Consider the following 23,204-nt stretch of genomic DNA (forward strand, 5'->3'; position numbering starts at 1 on the left):
TCGGTGACCTCTTTTATCAAAATTTGGACCTTGGTCCAGTACTTCCCAATTTCTGGACAGGTCCACCAGATGTGGACCATATCCCCTCTATGACCACAGCCTCTCCAACATAGATCTGATGCCAGAGGGTAGATTTGGTTTAATCGTGCTGGGGTAAGATACCAGCCAAATATAATTTTATAAATGTTTTCCTTTATTGTAGTACATAGGGAGGTCTCCGAGGCTGTCTCCCAGATTTCTTCCCAAGTCTCTCTGTCTATATCTATGTTCAGGTCAGCTGCCCATTTGAGCATATAGTCATGCTCTTTTGGGGTCGAGGAGCTCTCTAGTGCCCCGTATATGTCTGAGATTAGACCTTTCTGATGGGTCTTTGTCTCGCAAAGAAGTTCAAACGGTGTCAGAGGGGGGTATTCTGGGAGAGGGCATGTTGTCCTAGTTGCAGGCTTTTCTTAAAGGTACCCTATACAAAGATGCATGCAATAGAGTGAATACAATTACCTACAGTCCAGGTGCTACTCCCCCCCCCTCCCCTCCATCGGTGGTGACCCAATAGTGACATCATACTGGCCGCCGACCCACGTTGTCACACATTGACTCATGCGCTTTGCGAGGGATGTTATTACGTTAGGGGGTTGGGCGCACCAAATAAAGGACGGACACTCCCCTTCAATCCTAATTATTGATCCGTATAGTGTACGCCAGTGGCGGCCAACTCCAGACATCAAGGCCTACCAACAGTTCAGGTTTTCAGGATATCCCTGCTTCAGCACAGGTGGTGCAGTCTTCGACTGAGCCACTGATTGAGCCACCTGTGCTGAAGCAGGGATATCTGGAGTTGGCCACCACTGGCGTACACCAAAAACAGTGGATTAAACGGAGACTGGCAGCATGCACAGAGGGTTATGCCATCACAGACAAGGCATGTTAAACCCTTTTGGCGCCACCAGTCTTCTGCAATAGCAGCCGTGTGCTCACATGGGATCCAAACGGAAGTGCAGAGGGCAATAGTTACATGAAATTCCAAAGGGTCACATTGGCTCCTGGAGTTCCGTTCACATGATGTTCAAGGCACCCTAAGGGCCAGATGCATTAAGCTTAATTAAAAAGAACCCCCTTCTTCCGTCTCTTTCTCTTTCCTCTCAACAAAAAAACTTGACTAATCTGCAATCTGATTGCCAATATTTGGAGTCAGGAAGGAATTTATTTTTCCCCTTATGAGATATCATTGGATGATATTTCACTGGGTTTTATGTTTGCCTTCCTCTGGATCAATATACTGTAAGTACGGCTATAGGATTCAGTACAGCAGGGCCCCGCTTCTCGGCGCTCTGCTATTCGGCGAACCGCAAATACGGCGGCACCGAAAAGGGGGCCGCCATGTTGGATCCTAAGGCGCGCATGTGGAGACCGTAGTTTGCACACGCAGACCGTAGGTCGGGCATGCGCAGAATGGCGGAAATGCCGGGTTGCGCATGCGCAGAACTGAAAATCGCCGGATCCGCTTTCCGGCGATTTTCACAATACGGCGTGTCCTTGGAACGGAACTCGATGTATTCCCGGGGCCCTCCTGCATCTGCTGTCTAAATTTAGCATAGGCTGAACTTGATGGACGTATGTCTTTTTTCATCCTCATCTACTATGTATACACAAGTCGCGTGCGCACAGGTGTGGCGTACGTGACTGTAACAGGGACTTAACCCTATCTCAATGAGGCTTCAATAGAAACCCTTCCTGACTCCAAGAATTGGCAATCAGATTACTCCCTGGATCAACATCCTTCCCATGTTTACTTATTTGGTATATACCTGGATACCTTTCCTTTCTACGTGGAAGGGGTTAATACTTCCAGCTATCCTGCTGACTCACCTCCCTGCAGGGCACTCAAAATGAGCAATATCTCCCCAAAAACCGTCACACTAAACCCCCAATTCGCTGCCACCACCAAGAATAATTTAAGGTCTTTACCTTAGGAGTTATTGGTCTCCTGATTACTAGCAAAAAATATGTAATTATCCCAAAAACCCAAAGTGTCAGAGAATGCAGTTAATCTCTGTAACAAAGCACCGTACCACTTTCTGTATATTACATCTGAAATGTAATCAGTACGGTCTCTGGGCTCTAATTGACAGGTTCAATTCACCGATTTACAAAATGTAAGATAATTAACATCTGATATATCTCACAAGGATGAGAAATATAGATTTGCGGCTGGCATAATTGGATGCATAATTAGACTTATTACATTTTAGATTTAATATACGAAAAGTGGTACAATGCTTTGTTATCTATGTGCAGGCAGTTCATAAAATACAATGACAAAAACAGGAAAAGTCTAATACATTATCACCTATCAGACTCCTCAAGTGGCCATGAGATTAAAATATTAGAATTCATGCGTTATGGATTTAACACTGTAGAATTCTACTTCTGAGCCCCCAAAAACATTGTTTTTCTGCCCAAACTTTGCCATTCTCACCAGGAAAGAAAAAAGTGCAAGACCCATAGTGCAGTGTGGTCAATTTTATGTCAATAAATACGGTTAAAAACACTTACTAGAGTAAGTTGGTATTGGGCACATCAGTATGTGAGAGTCTGAATTGGAGTGTCCACCGGAACAGACGTTGTCCTCTTCGGTTTCCAGCCGGGAGCTCCCTACCCGTCACTGTTACCCTCCTCTCGGTAACCGGCGTGGTTCCGCGTTCCGTGTCACGTGGCTTGTGACGTCAGCGCGGACCTCTCGCACGCCGTCAATCGGGTTGGGCTTCAGCCGATGTTCACTCCCCCGCTGGATCAAACAAACTGGTCTCTGTGTACTCCCAATAGTATGCAGACTGGTAGGCAACCTTAGCAGATACGGCCCTACGCGTTTCAAGGAGATTCTCCTATTCGTCAGGGGCGCTATAGCTGCAAGGTTGCTGTTATTCATATATATAAGGTCGCTTACTCCGCTAACCACCAATAAAAAACAGTGTATAATTAATACACAGCTGTTTTGGCTGGGGCAGCCTGCGAAACGGGCACAGGTAGGGGGGGAGAAGAGGAGAGCTAACGGCTGCCACACAGACTTGCCTCCCTCCCGTAGCTCCAGACAGCTCCTCTGTGGTGTGAGTAGGTTAGAGCGCACCGACCAATGAGAGCCGTGGGGGGGCGGGACACACAGGGTTGGGGGGGCAGACACACCGGCCAATGAGAGCCGTGGAAGAGCGGGCGGACCGACGAACCAATCAAATTGTCTACAGGGACGCACAAACAACACTTTCAGTTTTATATATATAGATATATATGCTCTCTAATCTGTTACATTTTGTCATCATTTATATTGTTCCTTTCCTAGGGACTTTATAAAACAAGTTACTGTACTTGGAGAACTGTGTCTATAATGGTAACATCTATACACGAATGCAGAGAGAATTTCTCAGGGCTATTGTTTTCTTTGTGTCCCCGGCAGGAATGTGTTCTTGTGGCAACCTGCTGTTTAGTCTCAATTGTCTCCCCTCCACCCGGCAGGACCGAGCTGTTTTCAATGCATTCTACAAAGAACAGTATCGGGAAAGAAAAATCCTATAATCTTGTCAGATAAGGTTCTGCTTTTGTGCTCCTATTTTAGAAATAAAATATACAGTTTAACAAAATCAGTGAGCATAGAAGTGAAAAGAGACAAATCTGTAAGAAAAGAAATATTTAGGGGGGGAGGCTGCCCCTTCTAAACAGTTAATGTGCAGCAGCTCCCTGCGGTTACCTCTGTCACTGGAGTTCTGATGTGTTCCAAAGCTTTACAATCCTTTCTATACATGAAGAAGAAACCACCAAGAGAGAAAAGTAGAAAACACACCCTGCCCAAGTCTGTAATCTGCTCAACTCGGCCTGGTTCTGATGATGGAGCCATTGTGATGTCACATTGAACAGGTGGCCTAGCAACACAAGACAGTGCTTGATACCGTTTTGATGGGCAAACCTGAATTCTGAGGATCTCTCTGGGTGGTGGGAAATGAAGAGAGAGATGGAAGATCAGGGAGATATCTTACTGGCCAGCCCATGGCCCAACATTTCAACTCTTGCATAGTACAGCTCAATTCATTCAGACCCTCTTCAGCCTACATCTGTGTCGCATCCGGGGGCGGAGGCCAATGGTGCTCCCCCCACTGGCCACACACACTCCCCCCACCCCACCCCGATACCCATATAATTCCCCTCCCACAATACCAACACAATCTCCCCCCCACCATAGTTACCCCCTCCCATACACCAAATGCAACACACAAAATGCAACAGAAACACACACAAAATACACACACTTATCTGGCTGGTGGTCTGCGCTAAGCACAAACAACTTGCCAGCTGTCTATATGTTAAACTCACGAAACAAGTAGGACACCTACTGTAGCCATTTAAATTGCTATGTAATTGAACAGATGAATAATGGGAGTCTGTGGAGTGTTATAATATCATAGTCAAGAGAATTGTATCTGTTTGCTGATACAGCAAGAAATATTGCTGGCTTTGCATGGTAACTGCTTGCCATGCACAATAAACAAACTGCCTAATTGACTGGGACTGTTTTGGGGTATGGGTGTTTTAAGGAAAGTATAACTACCATGCCATCCCCCCCACACCCCCACCACTGCCGCCACCTTCCCGGTTTACAGGGACCCTCTATCTGTGTTACCCCCCAACCTGCGTGAACATTCCACAGGGTGTGTAAGTGGTTTCTGGGAGGAAACAATCGCACTCTGTTCAGCGGGTATTTCAAATGGAGGGGGAAGTAGTGGGATGTACCGTATGTACAGGTAATTAGTTACCTCCAATACACCTATTTGCGATCATTTATTTCAATCACTATCAATCATTTTTTGGGTTATCTGGATGCAGCAATCTTTGCTCGCACCTCATCTAGCTAACTTGTTGCGTTAGCTGGTATTTAGTTACTTACAATATGTCCACTCACGGAATAGGTAATTCTGTAGCAAATACATCTGAGTGCCCACAGCCTTAGATCAGGGGTGCGCAAACGGGGGGGAGGCGCGAGACTTTTTTGGGGGGGTGTGTGGCGGTTACGGAGGCGCCGCTCTCTTCCCCAAGGCATTGGAATTAAATGCCGGGGGACGGCGCGACGCCTCTGTAACTCACTTAGGCTGCGGTCCCAGTCACCGCCACAGCGCACGGCTCGGCGTGCGCTGTGCTATCAAGCCCCGCCCCCCCAGTCCGGCCGGTCCCAGTCCCTACCTTGTCGGGCACCTTTCCCCAGCGGTGCGCGACAGGTTTCAGGGAGGCAGGAGAATTTGAACTCGACATCTGCGACGGAGGCGTGGCCACGCCCCCGCCGGCGGTTCAGCCAATAAGGGCAAACCAGCCACGGGACGTCATGGCCACGCCCCTGCAAACCCACAGCCACGCCCCCTCCCGTCGCAAACCTTCCCTCTCCCCCCAGACCGCAGATTGCGGTGTAGCGCTGTGCACGCGCCGCCCCCCCCCCCCCCCCCCCGCCGGGCGCGCGTGCCACAGTGAAGACTGGGGACTCAGCCTTACCTTGGTTAGCTTCGCCATGGCAACGTCACATGATCCCGCTGCATCATTTGACGCTGGCACAAAGGTAAGGGGGGGCACCAGCACCGGGGGGAGAGCAGGCAGGGGGCGCAGCACCAGAAATGTGCGCACCCCTGCCTTAGATAATACATTGCTCACTAAGCTTCAGTTGTTTCTGTTACAGCAGATATTTGGGCACCTCTCTTGCTATTTAAAGCATATTACTGATAGGCTAAATATCCTATTAATTCAACCCTATCACTTCCATTACAGTGCCTATTTCTGCTGTAGTTAAAGGCAGGTACGCTATTTTGACAAATTAAAATAACATTGGTTTATTCTCGGGTTATTATATATGATGCATACTAGGTCCTGCTAATGCACCTAAACCAGCAGGAGGACAGACGTGCCTATTGTGGAGATATATATTTCTTTAGTTTATAACTGGACTATATTAAAAATCTAAATGCACTGAGTGCTGTTAAATCCAAAATTAAGAAAGTGTGTGTTAATACTTTATTTTATGGTACATATATGTATTCTGTCATAATAAAGGTTACATTGTATGGGCTATTAATAATTGTAAATACCAACATTCTATGAAACAGTGGTGTGCACCATACATTGGGGTTCTCTCTCAGTTTATCTCTCCGGCACCCCTACTGTTCCGAATTACCTCCTGCGCTAGGTAGCACCCACTTCCACTTACATCATTTTTTTTAGGTTGAGTGGGGTTTTTTCTCTTTATTTGTGTCAAGTGCTTGCCATGCACAAGAAACAACTGCCTACTTGGCCGTGACTGTCCTTGGGCAGGGGGTGTTGTGTTTTAGGGAAAGTATAACTACCATAGTTTTTAATTTATTATGTACTACTGTATGCATGCTGTATTGTGTGCTGATATGTTTATACGCAACACATCACAGCAATCTCATGTCAAACCTGGTATCTGACTCAATCATCACTGATTTAACTATTTCATCTACGTGTCTGCTATCCTTTCACCCATATTTACGGAGCAGTGTTCCTTGACTTGAATGGCATGTAGGGTGTCTTCCAGCACATGGAGGGGTTTTATGGCAGAAGGCTGCTTAGTAAACATGGCCTGAGTGTCTTAAACACAGACAATTAAGCTTGATGCATCAATAGAGATCATTAAGTCTGCTGAGTGTTGTTAATTGTTGTCAGAAGGATTATGATAGTTCTGTCAGCTTCTTGCAATATCAGTGGACATATGTGAACATGGACAGTTTAGCATGGGTGTCAGGTTCTGCACTGGAGGATTCCTGGATGAATACAGCCAAGACATATGCCTTACAGGGCATTCCTGGGGAGGGGTGAGGAGGAAGTGGAGAGATTTTATAGGTAACTAGCTGAAAGTACTCAGTGTTTGCTGGGGAATACTAAGAAACCCCAAAATATTGAGATCTACAAATGTACAGGCATACCCCGCATTAACGTACGCAATGGGACCGGAGCATGTATGTAAAGCGAAAATGTACTTAAAGTGACGCACTACCATTTTCCCACTTATCGATGCATGTACAGTACTGCAATCGTCATATACGTGCATAACTGATGTAAATAACGCATGTGTAACAGGCTCTATAGTCTCCCCGCTTGCGCACAGCTTCGGTACAGGTAGGGAGCCGGTATTGCTGTTCAGGACGTGCTGACGGGCGCATGCGTGAGTTGTCGTTTGCCTATTGAGCGAGATGTACTTACTCGCGAGTGTACTTAAAGTGAGTGTACTTAAACCGGGGTATGCCTGTACATGTTTTAGTTTCTTAATGAAAATAAAATGTATGTATTGTTATTGTATGCTGTTGGGTAAGCTATATTTTTGTTTTTTTCTATCAGGAGCAAAAACATTTGTGATGTCATAAGTGATGTCATACTGTTTGTGATGTTATGTATGATGGCATCAGCAAAGTATGGGATGAGGGAGTTAATGTTGCATGTCACCTTAACTTTGACATTTCCAGACTCCTGCCGAATTTGATTAAAATCAATGCAGTTTTAAAATGTTCAGTCTGCCATCTCGATTCTAAATGGCATCCAATTGTATCCAATCATAGACAAAAAACTGCTCCTTGATCCATCATGGAACCATCATGCAAAATTTGGTTACAATATCCCAAGAGGTTTCCAAATGCATAGCGAGCAGACAAACAACTTTCCAAAATACATAATAGACTAGCTGAAAGTATCCAGCATTGCTCGGGAATTTTAAGAAACCAAAAAATACTGAGATTTAGAAATGCATAATTTATTTTTTTAGTTTCTTAATGAAAAAAAAAATATATATTTTTATTCAAATGCTGCTGGCTAAAATATATTTAGTTTTTTTTTCAATCAGGTGCAAAAACATACACATTTTTTTTGAGCTCCCACTCAACATCAAAGTTGACCTTGTGCAAATCATTGATTTTCTCAATTGAGTCCAGTTAATTTAAGTGACTGTCCTTGAGATTTATTAATTGACATTGCAAAGACAAGCTTCACAGGAAACGGAAGTTGTTTGAATTTGATAGGAATGTCGGGAGGGATGAGTGGGATTCTTGGTGTGAATAGGTCTTCTCCCTTGCTACTCTCTTTGCAGCTGTGTTGTTTCGGCAAATTATTTGTCTTTTTTTGGTGGCATTACAATTTACAGCTGTAATTTAAAAATAAAATGGTATAAATCTACTATATATTTTTTTTGATGTTGAACTAATGAGGCTCATTGGTTGTTCGTTTACCAACGGAGCTTGTTTCTCTCATCATTTCATTGCTAAGTCGATTGTTCTGATCTCGATGAGGTGTGGGCGAGCCGAGTTCAATGAGATTCCACTCTCTGATGTAATGGCATCGTGTCGGTTGTGATGTCATCAGTTATATCATCAACTATGTAATTGCTGATGTCATTGGTGTCTAATGGTATTGAAACAAAGACAAAAACCTGCTCCTTGATCTCAGAATCATCATGCACTTATATTGCCACTGGGAAAGGGGGAGGGGGCAGACATCACAATTATACCCCCATTTGGATCGTGGAGGAGACCCCTACTTGTGCCCCACTGGGATGGGGGGGCGCAGTGACCCCATTTATACCACCAGAGGGATGGGGGGAGGCTGCAGAGACACAGCTTTAACCCCATTAAGATGGGGGGCAGAGGCGCAACTTTTCCCCCTATTGGCATGGGGGGGAAGAGACTCCACTTATACCCCACTTGGATGGGGAGGGGGGGGACCCTCCTTATACCCCCTCTGGGATGGAGGGGACAGAGACCTTACTTATGTCCCCATGGGGATGGGGGGCAGAGACTCATCTTTAAGCCCACTGGTATGTGGAGGTGGCAGAGACCCCAAGTAGACGCCTTGACGCCACAAGGTGTCTCGTTGTCATGACAACGGGCGTCACGTGACGTTGCGCAGCCATATTGAGGGGAGGATACCGATGCCTGGGAGAAAGCAGGGAGGATGCAGGCAGACGCCACCACAGCCGAAGGTAAAATAAATAAATATATAAGAAAAAGATCAATATAAAAATGTTTATCTCTGGGTTAGCCTTCAATAGAAGATGGCAAATCTGACTGTAGCCCTCACCCTGACAAAGGCAGATTCATGCAGCCGAAACGTTGGATCACTTTGGCGCAATAAATATTCTTTGTTTTGGAAAGACTGTGTGCCTGTATTTCTTCTACTGCTGTGCTACTGGAACAACAGGAAGCCCCAATTTATATGGAGCACCGGCTGTTAAGTACATTCAGACTCTTTACAGAGTACCAGCATTACTCTACCATTTTATTTATTTATAAAAATGTTTTACCAGGAAGTAATACATTGAGAGATACCTCTCGTTTTCAAGTATGTCCTGGGCACAGAGTTATAAAAAAATACATGGTTACAATAAAAGAACAGGGTTATACAGTCACTTCACAGACATTTCATGGACAGATAAAGTAGGAAAATTGGCTACAGGGGATAAAGGGCTTGTGAGTTTCAGATAGAAATAGAGCAGCGTTAACATCAGCGAACGGCTCACGCCCTTTGGCTGCGCCAAAGGCTGTGCGCCTTTGGGGCAACGCAGATGTACGCTGGAGTGGGTGAGGTTGAATCTGATGCGTCTGTGAACAAAAAGATCTTTTCTTTGTGACCCCATGGCTCATTAACATTCCAGTGGGTGGGGTTGCCGATTCAACAAAGAACAAGCACATGTTAACCCTTGGCACGCTGGTCCTGTGCAGAGGGGAGCAGTTCTTGGGGGGGATGGTGGCATCAGGCTGTGCGCCTTTGTGGAAGTATGTGAAGTGAAAGCTCAATTTGGCATCAAAAACCTTGCACATGTATCATTACTACGCAACGGAGTTCAAGTATGTACTATAAACCCCAAAGTGACTGATAGTGTCATGAAATGTTGTGAACCTATTGTGACTGTTCAGTAACATATTATTTATATGATTAATTCCAACAATAAAATCATATTTGTGATACATAATACTGTGCATGCATAGCTAATAATGTGTGCGTATAAAAAATGAAATACTTTCAATAAAAGCTAAATGTATAGACAGGAGGTTTATACAAGCAGTCCTCGGTTATCCAACGGAATCCGTTCTGGAAGTAGCGTTGGATAGTGAAACCGTTGTAAAGTGAGTCCCATGTTAATCAGTGGCGGTGAGCGTTGGATAACGCATTCAGGTGTCGGATAACGCATTCCGGCGTCGAACAATGGCCCATAGGGTTGCACTGTAAAGCGTTGGATATGCCATGAGTTGTAAAGTGAAACGTTGGATAGCGATGACTACCTGTATTGTTAAATGTACATCTTGCTAATAATATATAAGGAAAATATCCTAAAAGGTACATGTTGCAAAGACCCTATCCGCTTGATGTTTCCTAGTTACGTTAAGACGTTTTGGTTATTCAATTCTAATGAAAAAGCCATAAATCAGAAGCAAAGGCCACTTTACATCTCAGAATGGTAACATTTAATAAACATCCTACATATATTTTTCTATTAGTCTCCTTTTCTTCCTATTTTCTTTAGCTTATTGCTGCTTTTCGCACATTGGAACACTTTTTCAACTATATTGTGGGGTTGAAGATGCCTGAAGCTGCTTAATAGGGGGAGATTAGAGGATGTAACTGCATGTTACTGTATATATTTTTTTTACATAGAGGCCTATGTCATGGATCACTTGTAAACACATCATTTTTCACATGTATTATATTGCATATTTAGCATTCTTTGCTTACGAGGACTGTATTTGGTGACTACATTTACTTATAGCACACAGGTTTGGAAGATGGAGACGTGTAATGAATGGTGACATTTCTCTCAGGTCTCTGAGGAGAAGTGACAGTTATTGCCTCCAGTGAATGAGGGCTGACTCCTCTCGCGCGTGACATCCGCCCAGAACTCTGACGTCACTTCATAACATCACTCCTGCCCGGCAGAGGCGCGTGGTTGCTTAGCAACGGAAGTGTCGCAAGACTGGCAGGCGGTTGCCGTGGAGACGAAGGACGCCGCACACTGTGAGGAGCGGGAGTGGAGCAGAGAAACCGGACATGAACCGGCGAAGAGAAAGCGACAGTGAGGGGACCACGGGACAGCAGGTGATAGAGAATGGGCCCTGTCTGGTACCGGGAGGGGGGTGAAGCTGTTACGGAGGGGAGAGGGCGGTGAAGCTTGTCCGGGGGGGAGGGGGAGAGTAAAGCTGTTACGGGGGGGAGGGGGAGAGTAAAGCTGTTACGGGGGGAGGGGAGAGTAAAGCTGTTACGGGGGGAGGGGGAGAGTAAAGCTGTTACGGGGGGAGGGGAGAGTGAAGCTGTTACGGGGCGAGGGGAGAGGGGGTGAAGCTGTTAGGGGGGGAGGGGAGAGTGAAGCTGTTACGGGGGGAGGCGAGAGGGGGTGACGCTGTTAGTGGGGGGGAGGGAGAGGGAGATCTCTGCCACTGAAATGTATCAGACCTGCATGGGATTACATTAGATCCTCAGCATAGCATATAATTGATTTGCATTAGGCTGCACTTATAGTGCTGGCGATTCAACCATCGCGTCAAATGCATTGTCGCCGTCATTGGCGCATATAGTGCACGCGACGGTGACGGCGTGACAGTGCTACCAAAAGTCTGGTAGTCACTGTTATTTGATTTTTTCGGCGACGGTCTCCCCTTGCGGCCAATTGGGAGCTTCTCCGGCCCTCTGCCCTCCCCCTTTCTGACGTCACTGGCCTTGTACCCAGCGACGTCGCCTAAATTTGAAATATAACTATCGCAATGGCGCGGCGATGGGTGACGTTTATTGGTCGCGTTACCGGCACTATAAGCGTGCCCTAAGCTTCATCTAAATTCTGTTTGCCATAATGTTCTATCCAAGACGGCCTGGATTGTTAGATGGGATTTTTTCCCCCCATTTAAGAGAGTCCCAACAAAGTTTAGGGCAGTGTTTTTCCACCAGAGTTCCCAGGAATCCTTGGGTTCCCCGGACACCCCGAAAGGGGTTCCCTGCAATTTTTCTGGTCATTTGAAAATGGTATCAAATACAGAAGAATTTGCAACGCAGCTGATCCCAGAGTTGCTATTAGAGATAGTTGGAGGGGAGGGGGAGGTTCATCAGAATTTTAGTTGGGGTGTTCCTTAACCAAAAAAAGGTTGGAAACCACTGGTTTAGGGAATGGCCTGCAAGAATGTGGAGGGATGTTATAATCTGATTATATATAAAAAATCCTAGCTCATGTAAATAGTGGTCCTTAATTGTAGCTGCACTGAAGGTATTTCAAATCTGTATTCAAATAATCGGCAATACAGAAATGGCTAATAGTATATTTACGCTTTTCTACAGCACTCAGGGTCCACTATTATTCACAACATAGAAAAGGTGTATTTTATTTGATAGAATAGCTTTGATACTCTATTTATAATAAAACAATATAATTATTTGTCAGATTTCATTTTTAAAAAGGACAACATTACAAAAGTAATGCACACACAGCGTGCCAGGGATCAGTATTAAAATATAACAAATGTAATATTTGGTCAAGTAACAACACATATAGTAACCAAACACAGCTAAATAGCACAATAACAGAAATATTTTTTTTTATCAATACACAACAGTTAAATGAATAGAAAAAGGGAAATAGTGCGCAATCTAATTTAAACGTGACGTGATAAGTGAGAATATATGAAATAAATAACTTAACCTAAAATTGAGCGTCTGCAGCTGTGATGGAAGGTGGGGGGGCTCAGGAACCCCCTGGAACTAACAAATGGATACAAAAAAGAGACACAGCGCACAACGCTCATAGTGCATTACAAAATATTATTGACATGAATAATAAATGGTGAGTAATGTGCGTACATCAAATAAATTAATAACAAGCAGTTTCGGGATATTTTACCCAACGCCTCCGGAGACCAGGATATATGTCTTTGCAGGGGTGATACTGCTGTCCTCGATGGTGCAGGGTCCTATTGAAATGTGTGCACAACCTCTGCTTGATCTTGCTCCCCTGAGCACAGGCAGGCTGGGAGCTGCTGATTCCTGCAGTGTTTCAGCAGGGCAGTTTTAGACATCAGCTGTGCGCCAACACTCTCCTCCGTGTGGATCACTTCCTGGATCGTGACGTCACCGCCGGGATTCGGCGCCGCTCAGCAACAGTCAAAATCGCGCAGTAGGGTGCCAGTATGGGGCTAGAGCACTAGTACAAGCTGTCCTGGCCATACTGGCACCCTACTGCGCGATTTTGACTGTTGCTGAGCGGCGCCGAATCCCGGCGGTGACGTCACGATCCAGGAAGTGATCCACACGGAGGAGAGTGATGGCGCACAGCTGATGTCTAAAACTGCCCTGCTGAAACACTGCAGGAATCAGCAACTCCCAGCCTGCCTGTGCTCAGGGGAGCAAGATCAAGCAGAGGTTGTGCACACATTTCAATAGGACCCTGCACCATCGAGGACAGCAGTATCACCCCTGCAAAGACATATATCCTGGTCTCCGGAGGCGTTGGGTAAAATATCCCGAAACTGCTTGTTATTAATTTATTTGATGTACGCACATTACTCACCATTTATTATTCATGTCAATAATATTTTGTAATGCACTATGAGCGTTGTGCCAACAGTTGAATACAATATCAAATCCATCCCCCACGAGGGTACTGGACACAGAAAAATAAATTGCCTAAAAATCACCCTCAATACCAGTGTTCCGCTATAGCAAAGTGAATATATGTCACTGCCATTCTTGGTTCTTCTGTCCCAGCCAATGGAACAGAAGAACCAGGAAGCACGAGCGGAGGAGAGATCTGCCGAGTAGTGCTGGTGAAGTCCGGACGCTACATCAGCGCCATCCACGGCCATCCGCTCTGCTGCTTGTGGTTAGTTTCGGTCCCCCTCTTTGTGGTTCTTTTAAATCACGTTGCTACAGTATAGCTGAACACTGCTTTTGAGGGTGTTTTTTAGGAGTGGCTCAGTGAGTAAAGACACAGACTGGCACTGAGTTTGAAGCAGGGAAACCTCCTTGTGACCTTGGGCAAGTCACTTTATCTCCTTGTGCCCCAGGCACCAAAAAATTGATTGTAAGCTCCACGGGGCAGGGACTTGTGCCTGCAAAAGGTCTCTGTAAAGCGCTACGTAAAACTAGCAGCGCTATACAAGAACATGCAATTATTATTATTCATAGAAGCTAGTGTCAGTCCAGTACCCTCGTGGAGGAGGGATCTGATATTGTATTTAACTGTTGTGTATTGATAACAAAAATTATTTCTGGTATTGTTCTATTTAGATGTGTTTGGTTACTATATGTGTTGTTACTTGAAAAATATGAAATTTGTTATATTGTAATACTGATCCCTGGCACGCTGTGTGTGCATTACTTTTTTGTCTTTCTGAGATCCCCTTTGGGGGACCTCAATTTAGGAGCGTTTGGGGAGTTGTTCCAGCATATACAGCTGCAAGGGGGCCTTTCAAGTGGAATTCATAGGACAGCACGAGCACGGATTCCTTCCTTTTCAAATTTCATTTATGTTCACATACAAAAATTACAGGTCAACCCCGTTATAACGCGATCCGTTACCACGCGAATCTGCTTATGACACGATACAAGCGTGGCTCCCAATTTTCCTATTTAGGAATACTTTACGACACAATTATTGGTATCTTAAATTATATAACTTTATTATACAATGCATACAATTGTACATTATTTCTAACGCGATCCGCTTATAACGTGATGTGATTCTTGGACCCCAAGCACAGCGTTATAAGTGGGTTGAGCTGTATTCAGTACCGCCACTCCCACATCGATATCTTAAATGCACTAATACTCACAAAAATCCATCTTTTAGTATGAACTCATTGGTTAAATCGGAAATCTCAATCAGAATTACGCATACCCAAAATGTGCCCCTTCTTCTCATACTTGGAGTATATGTATATATATTTGGCAAGTCGGTTAATCTTCCTGTGCCTCAGGCACCAAAGACATAAATTGTAAACTCATCTGGTCAGGGACTGTGTCTGTAACAATTCTTATGAACAATGCTGCTTACCGCACATTATATGGTAATTGTGAAGCGCTTTGATCCCACTGGTAAAAAACCGTTGTATGAAATAACGTTATTATTATTATTATTAATAATAATGGCAGTGACTTATTTAAGGTGTTAACGATGGGTGATCCATGCCTGTCATCTATATATGTATTTTTAAAGTTAGTTTGTAAACATGGTGAGCTGAGACTTGGGTTTTGCTTTCCTCTGACTTCCCCTTTGTCTGATAAGGACATAGTGCATAAGGGTAAAGGAAACATTTGATTGACAAAAAAAACCCCACTTGGATGCCCCTAATAGAAAAGGACCGTGCTTAACTACCAAAGACAAAAAGCAAAAAAAGTAATATCGTTGTTTTTTGCATGGTCACATTTGTGTAAGGAAGACAAAAGAAGAATTTAGAAGGACTATTAAGATTTTAATGTTAAATCACTTACACACACAAAGAATGCACACAGTGCACCAGGGATTAGGTAATTCAGTATTTAATAATTAATATTATATTCACTGTTTATTGAAATTTTAACTGGTATTTTAACGAGATGATCCATTGTAATCTTATTAATTATTAAATATTGAATTACCTAATCCCTGGTGCGCTGTGTGCATTCTTTTTGTGTGTTTGGAGATTTCCCTCATGGGTTGTCTCTTTTTAGGAGATTACGGGGAGTGACTCCTGTGCACCTAGCAGCAAAGGGATTGGCTTCCAGAGTTCATTCATGACAGCACAAGCACGATTCACCAATTGTATTTTTTAAATTACTTACATGCTAGTTATTGGTCAGCTAGCAGGGTCATAGGTCCTATTTACCAAGCAGTGCTATTCCGACACACAAGCAAGGTGTCTTGTGGCATAGCACCACTTAGTAAATGTGGGCCTATAATATAAATGGTGCCATTTTCTTTGCGTTCAATGAATCTGCCAGGTTTAGGTGTGTTAACCTCTGTGCCAAATGTAAATCAAATCTCAGAACGCCCCTTTCTGATTGAAGCATTTGAACAGCCGGAGCTCAGGAACACTTCTCCCCACACCAACTAAGGCTCTGACCTTCCACCATGGTGAGGCACTGCCATCCACTGCATTTACTCATTCATTATCCCCTACTGTATCTGTAACTTTTCCAACATAGCACTTAGATTGTAAGCTGTACTGGACAGATTCCCTTTCATATATTATGTTTATATGTTTGATGAACTTGTATTATAATTCTCTATATTTGAATATCTATTTTGTAAAGGGCTGCGTGCATTATTGGCGCTGCATAAATAAAAATATACTTGCCTGCATATATATGAACCCTTTCGCTACCCATCTACTAAAGAAAGTCTTAAGAGCCACAGAGAGATGACTTGTTCATTGATAGCTGGGTCTTGGAGCAGTACAGTGTATAGCACTTAACCCCTTCGCTGCTGAATTGCATTGCTGTTTCAGACACACACTTCAGAAAAGTAGATACAAGATTTAAGAGACAAGATTAACAAGCTTCATCTAAATTGTTGCATCTGGCTATTTCTGATCAGTGTTTTGGAGCAAATGCACCTTGATACCTATCTCCCCGGTATTTTGTATGACATTAAGGCCCAGATCCACAAAAGGGTGCAAGGCGTTAGCACAGGAGAGTGCAAACTTTCCCCGCTGCGCCCCCCTGCCTGCTCTCCCTCCCTGCTCGCACCCCCTCGTTACCTTGTCTTCATGACCCCGCAGCGTCATTTAACGCTGTCTTGCCATGGTGACGTGTCGTGGAAAGTAAGGGATGTTGTAGAGGCTTACAGTGATCCCCCGGCATTCATTTAAATGCCGTAGGGGAAGAGAGTGGGGCCTCTGCAACCGCCGCACCCCCCCTGAATAATCTTGTGCCCCCCCCCCCTGGGGGGGCGTACGTACCAGTTTGCACACCCCTGCGTTAGTACACCTTTACTCAAATTGAATGGGAATAAAGGCTGTTAAAGCTAAGCACCGCTTTGTGAATATGGGCCCAAGTTCCAATACAAGTGTATTAGGGGCCGTATTTAGTGGTACTCTGCCATAGAAACCTTCTGCGCTGGAAGACCCTTTACAGACATATTAAGTAGTGCTTTGCGTAAGACCCTATCCAGCATGGCTCAGTAATTATGGCCCAACTTGTGTTAGGTTAGGTAACTAGTAACCAAACTCAAGAGAAAAGGATTCCCACAAACAGATGCACTCAATTCCTACTGTACTGTGACTATGATAAATTGATGTAATTCAAATACCAAAGTTTTTAATGGAGATTTACTCAAAGAAATAAAATATAAGGCTACAGTAAATGACATAATAGTATAGGGTAATTACCCAACACATAGGTAGGTAACCATAACCAAGGGAAAAATATGACAAATGAGTTGAAGATCAGCCTTGAGAAAGCGTTAGCGAAACGTATGTCGGCAAGTTCTGACATCCTTACCTGATGTCATAGGGAGAGAGAGTATGATCATGGCGACTACTGTCACCACTAACTCGTCCCGCTGAAACGCTTTTACACACGCTCTGTTTTATTCTAATTTTATCTCCCCCGTTTCTTCTATCATGTTATGGGGCTAGTGTTTGGTTATTATTGATCCGTATACTGTATGATCTGTGACCCCCTGGTGCTGCTCAAGTCTGTACCTTTATTGAGGGCTTCTGTCTTTGGAAATTCTTTTTCTCTCGAGTTCGTTTGCTCTTTCCCTCTTGAAGCACCTCCCATTACGTTACATATCAGGCTGTAGCAAGGGTCCCAATTCCCCTTCCCCCTTCACTTGTTCGTTGTGTTAGGTAACAACACTGCGAAGTGACTATGGGTCAAGTTGTCTTCCTGCAACTGAAATGGAATTATGGTTTAGCACTGCTTAGTATATATGGCCTTATGTCCCCTCACATTAATCTGTGTTTCAATTTCATGAATGCCAATACCCCACTTCTGCTGTGAGACTTTCCCTGCACTCATGCCTTTGGAACAGTTATAATGAGTTTTGCATTCTTGATACATGACTCTTTTATTTTTAGAGACCTGTAGCCATGGAGACGGCACTACCAGAACTTAAGGCTCGTCCCCCCGTGCCGGTGCAGATCACGGTTCTAAGAGCACAGGATCTGGTAACATCTTTAATAAATAGCAGTTTACATGGTGACATTCTGTAGTGTCTGGGGGATTTGCAGGAAAAATGCATTGAGGGGGAGGGGTTGAGATAAATGCAATATGTGTTAGCCTCTCTTGCAATTAAATGGTTAAAGCAGCAATCTTGGGGCCCGCAGTGCTCACCGGGGGTGCTCCAGGGAATCCCTTGGTGGTACATTTTCTGTAAAAAAAAACTACACATATGGCTCAAATATGGCTTACTCCACGGTGTCACATAAAGAATGTGTGATATGTCCTGATGATGTTAAGGCTTTCTACACATTGGCCAAATTGCCCCCATCCTACCCCGTAAAAAAAATTTGAGCAGCAGTGTGCTGTTTTAAAATGTATGAGATTTAATGTTTCTGAATATTACAATAAATGGTAATGCCAAATAATATATAAAGTAGGAGTGATATCCTCTCTCCCTCCTCTCTCACCCCTCCTCTTTTCCCCCTGGTCTCCCACCTCGTCCTTCTCTCTCCCTCCTCATCCTCTTCTCTCCCCCCCACGTCCTCTTCTCTCCCCCCTCGTCCTTTTCTCTCCCCCCTCGTCCTTTTCTCTCCCCCCTCGTCCTTTTCTCTCCCCCCCTCGTCCACTTCTCTCCCCCCCTCGTCCACTTCTCTCCCCCCCTCGTCCACTTCTCTCCCCCCCTCGTCCACTTCTCTCCCCTCCCCTCGTCCACTTCTCTCCCCCCCTCGTCCACTTCTCTCCTCCCCTAGTCCACTTCTCTCCTCCCCTAGTCCACTTCTCTCCCCACCTCGTCCACTTCTCTCCCACCTCGTCCACTTCTCTCCCCCCCTCGTCGTTTTCTCTCCCCCCCTCGTCGTTTTCTCTCCCCCCCTCGTCGTTTTCTCTCCCCCCCTCGTCCACTTCTCTCCCCCCCTCGTCCTTTTCTCTCCCCCCCTCGTCCTTTTCTCCCCCCCTCTCGTCGTTTTCTCTCCCCCCCTCGTCGTTTTCTCTCCCCCCCTCGTCGTTTTCTCTCCCCCCCTCGTCGTTTTCTCTCCTCCCCTCGTCGTTTTCTCTCCCCCCCCTCGTCGTTTTCTCTCCCCCCCTCATCCTCTTCTTCCCCCCCCCCCCCTCGTCCTCTTTTCTCCCCCCCCCCCTCGTCCTCTGTTCTCCTGTCACGGTAGCTTATGACAAGATATAATGAACACCAAATATCTGAGTTGAACTGAACGAGGCTTAGATATAATAAAATATAATTTATTCCTTAAAAACACCGCAATATAGTACAATTAACAGACAAGAAGGTAACACTTACTTAGGGTTGGGGGATGGAGAAGTATCAACTAGCAATTCTCCAGCAATCCGGTGACATTCAAGATGGTATCAGAAGAAGAACTAAAAACTGTAGGGTTGACACAGTTTATATACCTGTGTTACCCCATTCTTAACATTGAATACAGACTATTGGTGAACAATTATCTGTATCCAATCCCTAACGTGGAGACACAGATCAACCCATGCCCCCCAGCTAATTAGCCCATGTGTACTGGGACTCTATGGGTAGCCCCATAATTAAATCAGGGGCGACGACCAATCTACCAAATGAAGTATCTGCATTGTTTGTAGGTGTAGACATAACATGTACAAACCCACTCCAGTTTGATGATTCTCCACCCTCAGGTAACAATTAGAGTGGCAGAGTCTGTTGATTAGTACTTGATCTGTTGATTAGTACTTAGTGTAAACAATCAGGCAGTTAACTTTTGATCACAGTGCTTAGGCTCAATCAGCTGGCTGCCCTTCATGACCTATTAACATAGCAGATGGAGTCTGCATTTTCAGGGCAGATCAAATACCATACATATACACTTTAATATCTACACATATTAAGAAGTTCCATTCTGGTAGGCTCAGTGGGTCCAAATTTGCCAGTTTCAATGCCTACAGTGACTCCACATATTGGCCAAATATCAACTCTCTGTGACCTCCAGAACTGGAGATACAGAAATGCACTTTAAAACATTAAAATACAGGATTATAATGAAACATGGGAACAGGGGAACATACAGTTTCCTGACATGACAAGATGTAAGCCACATTCCTGGACCGCAGTCCAGTTAACCCCTTTCTTCCCTGGTGAGGTCAGGGGTGGCCATATGGGGTGCAACCCCTTTAATACCGGGCCAACCCCTCTCTCCCTCTACATCCCCCCTCGTCCTCTTTTCTCCCCCCCCTCGTCCTCTTTTCTCCCCCCCCTCGTCCTTTTTCTCCCCCCCCTCGTCCTCTTTTCTCCCCCCCCCCTCGTTCTCTTCTCTCCCCCCCCCTCGTCCTCTTCTCTTCCCCCCCACCCCTCCTCGTCCTCATCTAGACCTAGTTGATCTAGAGATGGCACAAGCATGCCCAGAGCTCTACACAGCGGCCTCTTCAGCTCGGATCAACTGGTCCAAGTGCTCCAGCCTTTTGGTAGGTCCATTACAGGTAGACTCCTTGCCCTCCACGTTTGATCAACCAGCTGGTGACCATTCTGCTGTGGCACTGGCTGTAGCCATGAGTCCAACCCTGAATTTGTCAGCAAGATCCAGAGGAAGTTGCTGGACTTTCTCTTCTCCCCCCCTCCTCCTTTCCCTCCCCCCTCCTCCTTTCCCTCCCCCTCTCCTTCCCCCTCTCCCTCCCCCTTCTCCTCTCTCTCCCCTCCTCTCACCCCGTCTCTTCTGCCTTTTCTCTTGTACAGTATTAGGTATCTGTAGTACAGTGTATCTGACTGCATTGGTTATATCTGCTAAGCACTTTGCACCTGAGTATATACAGTACATTGTCTCTGCGTGTGATGGATAGTCATATTTAGCCAAACTTTATATTTGGGTGTTGCATTGATTAATGCTTTTGATCGAATTTCTTCTGTCTCTTGTAGAAGGGAGTAAAAGGAGACTTTCCAGTTACCTACTTGAGATCGGAGTTTAACAATACCCTTCTAGGGGACTCCCAAAAACTCGAGCTCTCCCAGACAAGCCAACAGAGTTTAGTTTCACCACCAGCTTTGATGTCGGTGCTGACGGCCTTCACAGTCTGGATGACATCGCTCATAAACCTGTTATATGTAAGTACATGCCATCCAATAATGTGTATGGAAGCCTATAGTGACCAAGTGTGGCTATGAATATATACCCCCCGGGCCACAAAAGCCTAATTTATTTTACAGTCCCTTCAAAAATGGTTTTGACAAAACAAATATTTTTAGCTTTTTTTTGTATTTATTATAGAGAAAACGCGGGAGTTAGGGAGTGATCACAGAGCCACACAAATTGAAAGGGTATAAATGGATAATAATGGTAATCAAATATGCGGGTGCAAAACTGTGAACTGAAAGTGAATCAGAAAGGGGGGGGGGAAGGAGAACACAAATTGGGTGTGTCTCCTAAAAGAATTCACTATGCTGCACTCCTACATTACTTAAAATTTAACTTTTAATGGATTTACATAAAACATATATTACCAAAACGCCGTGTATGGTGAATTAAAAATAAATTAAATTGACAATACCACGCATCCTTGTCAATGAATAAGCGTTGGAATAGTCTCAAACAACTGAATATAGTTGAGACTGCAAGACAAAGGACGCTAGTAGTCAGGGTATGAACCCCTCTGGGACACCTATTTTATTTATTTTTGCTACACTGATAAATCACAAAAAGGTTATGTTTATTTCGCTTTTTTTCACACACCTATATTTCATATGGTTGATGTATACACAGACACACTGTTAAAGTTCTGTGTTTTGTAGAAGGCATATTAGTGAAATTGGTTTAAATATAACAAGAAAATACAAAAAGCCCCAAGTGCTACATTCAATATGACAAATTATATAGTTAAATACTTATCTGATTTTCTTTTCATAAGTGAAGGTCATTTAGTTAAATTCCTTTGTCAAAGCATTTTAAGCTTGCAAACCACACCAAGGTATCCCGTCTTCTGTACGTCCTGACACTGCTGTACCTGCAAAAAGCTCTCCTTACCTCTCTAATGCAGAGAGAACTGTCCTTATAGGCAGTATATGACGGGTGAATCAGAGATCAACCCAACAGGCGCTCAGAAATAGCAAAATCCTGCTTATTGATGTAGTTAATATAATGTAATACCGGAATTCAGGTTAGGATCAGCCCCAGATAGAATAAGTATGAAATGTATGATGTCTTTTCCAGCAACTGGCTTGCTTCAAGCACTATGAAGTTGAGATAAAAAGACTCACTTGTTAATCCTGGGGTTGTTAACACCGTGCCTGCCGGGTCCTCTTCTTGTGGGAGATATTGCTTCTCCTGTTATCAGACCTCGTCTTGGCGTTGGATGAGTGTGGAATAGAAGTGGCGCCCCAACATCATGGATTGCTGGTATCCTCTTCACTGCCAACCCTGCATCCGCTGGATCGCGGTAGGTGGTGAGCTAACCGGCGGCAACAGCAAAGCTTCCGGATTCAGTCACGAAAGAGACAGGACATCAGCAGCAGGGTGGCGTGCTGGCGATATTCAACAGCGTTGCAGAAATCCTCCCGAAGGGGGTAAAACGCCGCACTGCCGCAAGGAATCACTGAAGGCTGATATGTGGCAGTGAAAAAAGCTTTATTGGCACAAGGTGCAAGCGGATCCGCTTGCACCTTGTGCTAATAAAGCTTTTTTCACTGCCACGTATCAGCCTTCAGTGATTCCTTGCGGCAGTGCGGCGTTTTACCCCCTTCGGGAGGATTTCTGCAACAGTGTCCTTATAGGCAGGTCATTCACAGGTGCATAACAAAACCTACAAAAGTCCCCATTATATAATTTGGCATGTTGGATGTGGCACTGGGGCTTTTTGTCTTTTGTTATATACACACGGTCACAATCCCAGTAACGCTCCTTTTGACACAAAAATATATGGTGTAGTGTGTTTGGGTTCTGAGCTTGCAGGGGTTGTGTGTGTTTGAAATGTAACAAGATATAAGATATATAATAAGATCAAGCATGGGTTTGTTAAAGGAATACCCTGGATTAGAAATAAAGTTACCAATAAAAGCATAGTAATTTCAAGATGAAGAATGAAATTAAATC

At 44.6% G+C, this 23,204-nt stretch overlaps 1 protein-coding gene across 1 annotated transcript in view; it reads left to right on the plus strand.

The window, feature by feature from the left end:
• Positions 1 to 10,894: 10,894 nt before the first annotated feature.
• The window catches only part of CFAP70 (cilia and flagella associated protein 70), a 72,743-nt gene continuing 60,433 nt past the window's right edge, over positions 10,895 to 23,204 (plus strand). The window contains 4 exon segments of the mRNA XM_075566191.1: positions 10,895 to 11,121; positions 18,066 to 18,155; positions 21,038 to 21,119; positions 21,122 to 21,223. Coding sequence (XP_075422306.1) covers positions 11,074 to 11,121; positions 18,066 to 18,155; positions 21,038 to 21,119; positions 21,122 to 21,223 — 322 coding nt within the window. The 5' untranslated portion in view covers positions 10,895 to 11,073.

This window comes from Ascaphus truei, chromosome 11 (assembly GCF_040206685.1).
Source record: "Ascaphus truei isolate aAscTru1 chromosome 11, aAscTru1.hap1, whole genome shotgun sequence".
NCBI lineage: Eukaryota > Metazoa > Chordata > Amphibia > Anura > Ascaphidae > Ascaphus > Ascaphus truei.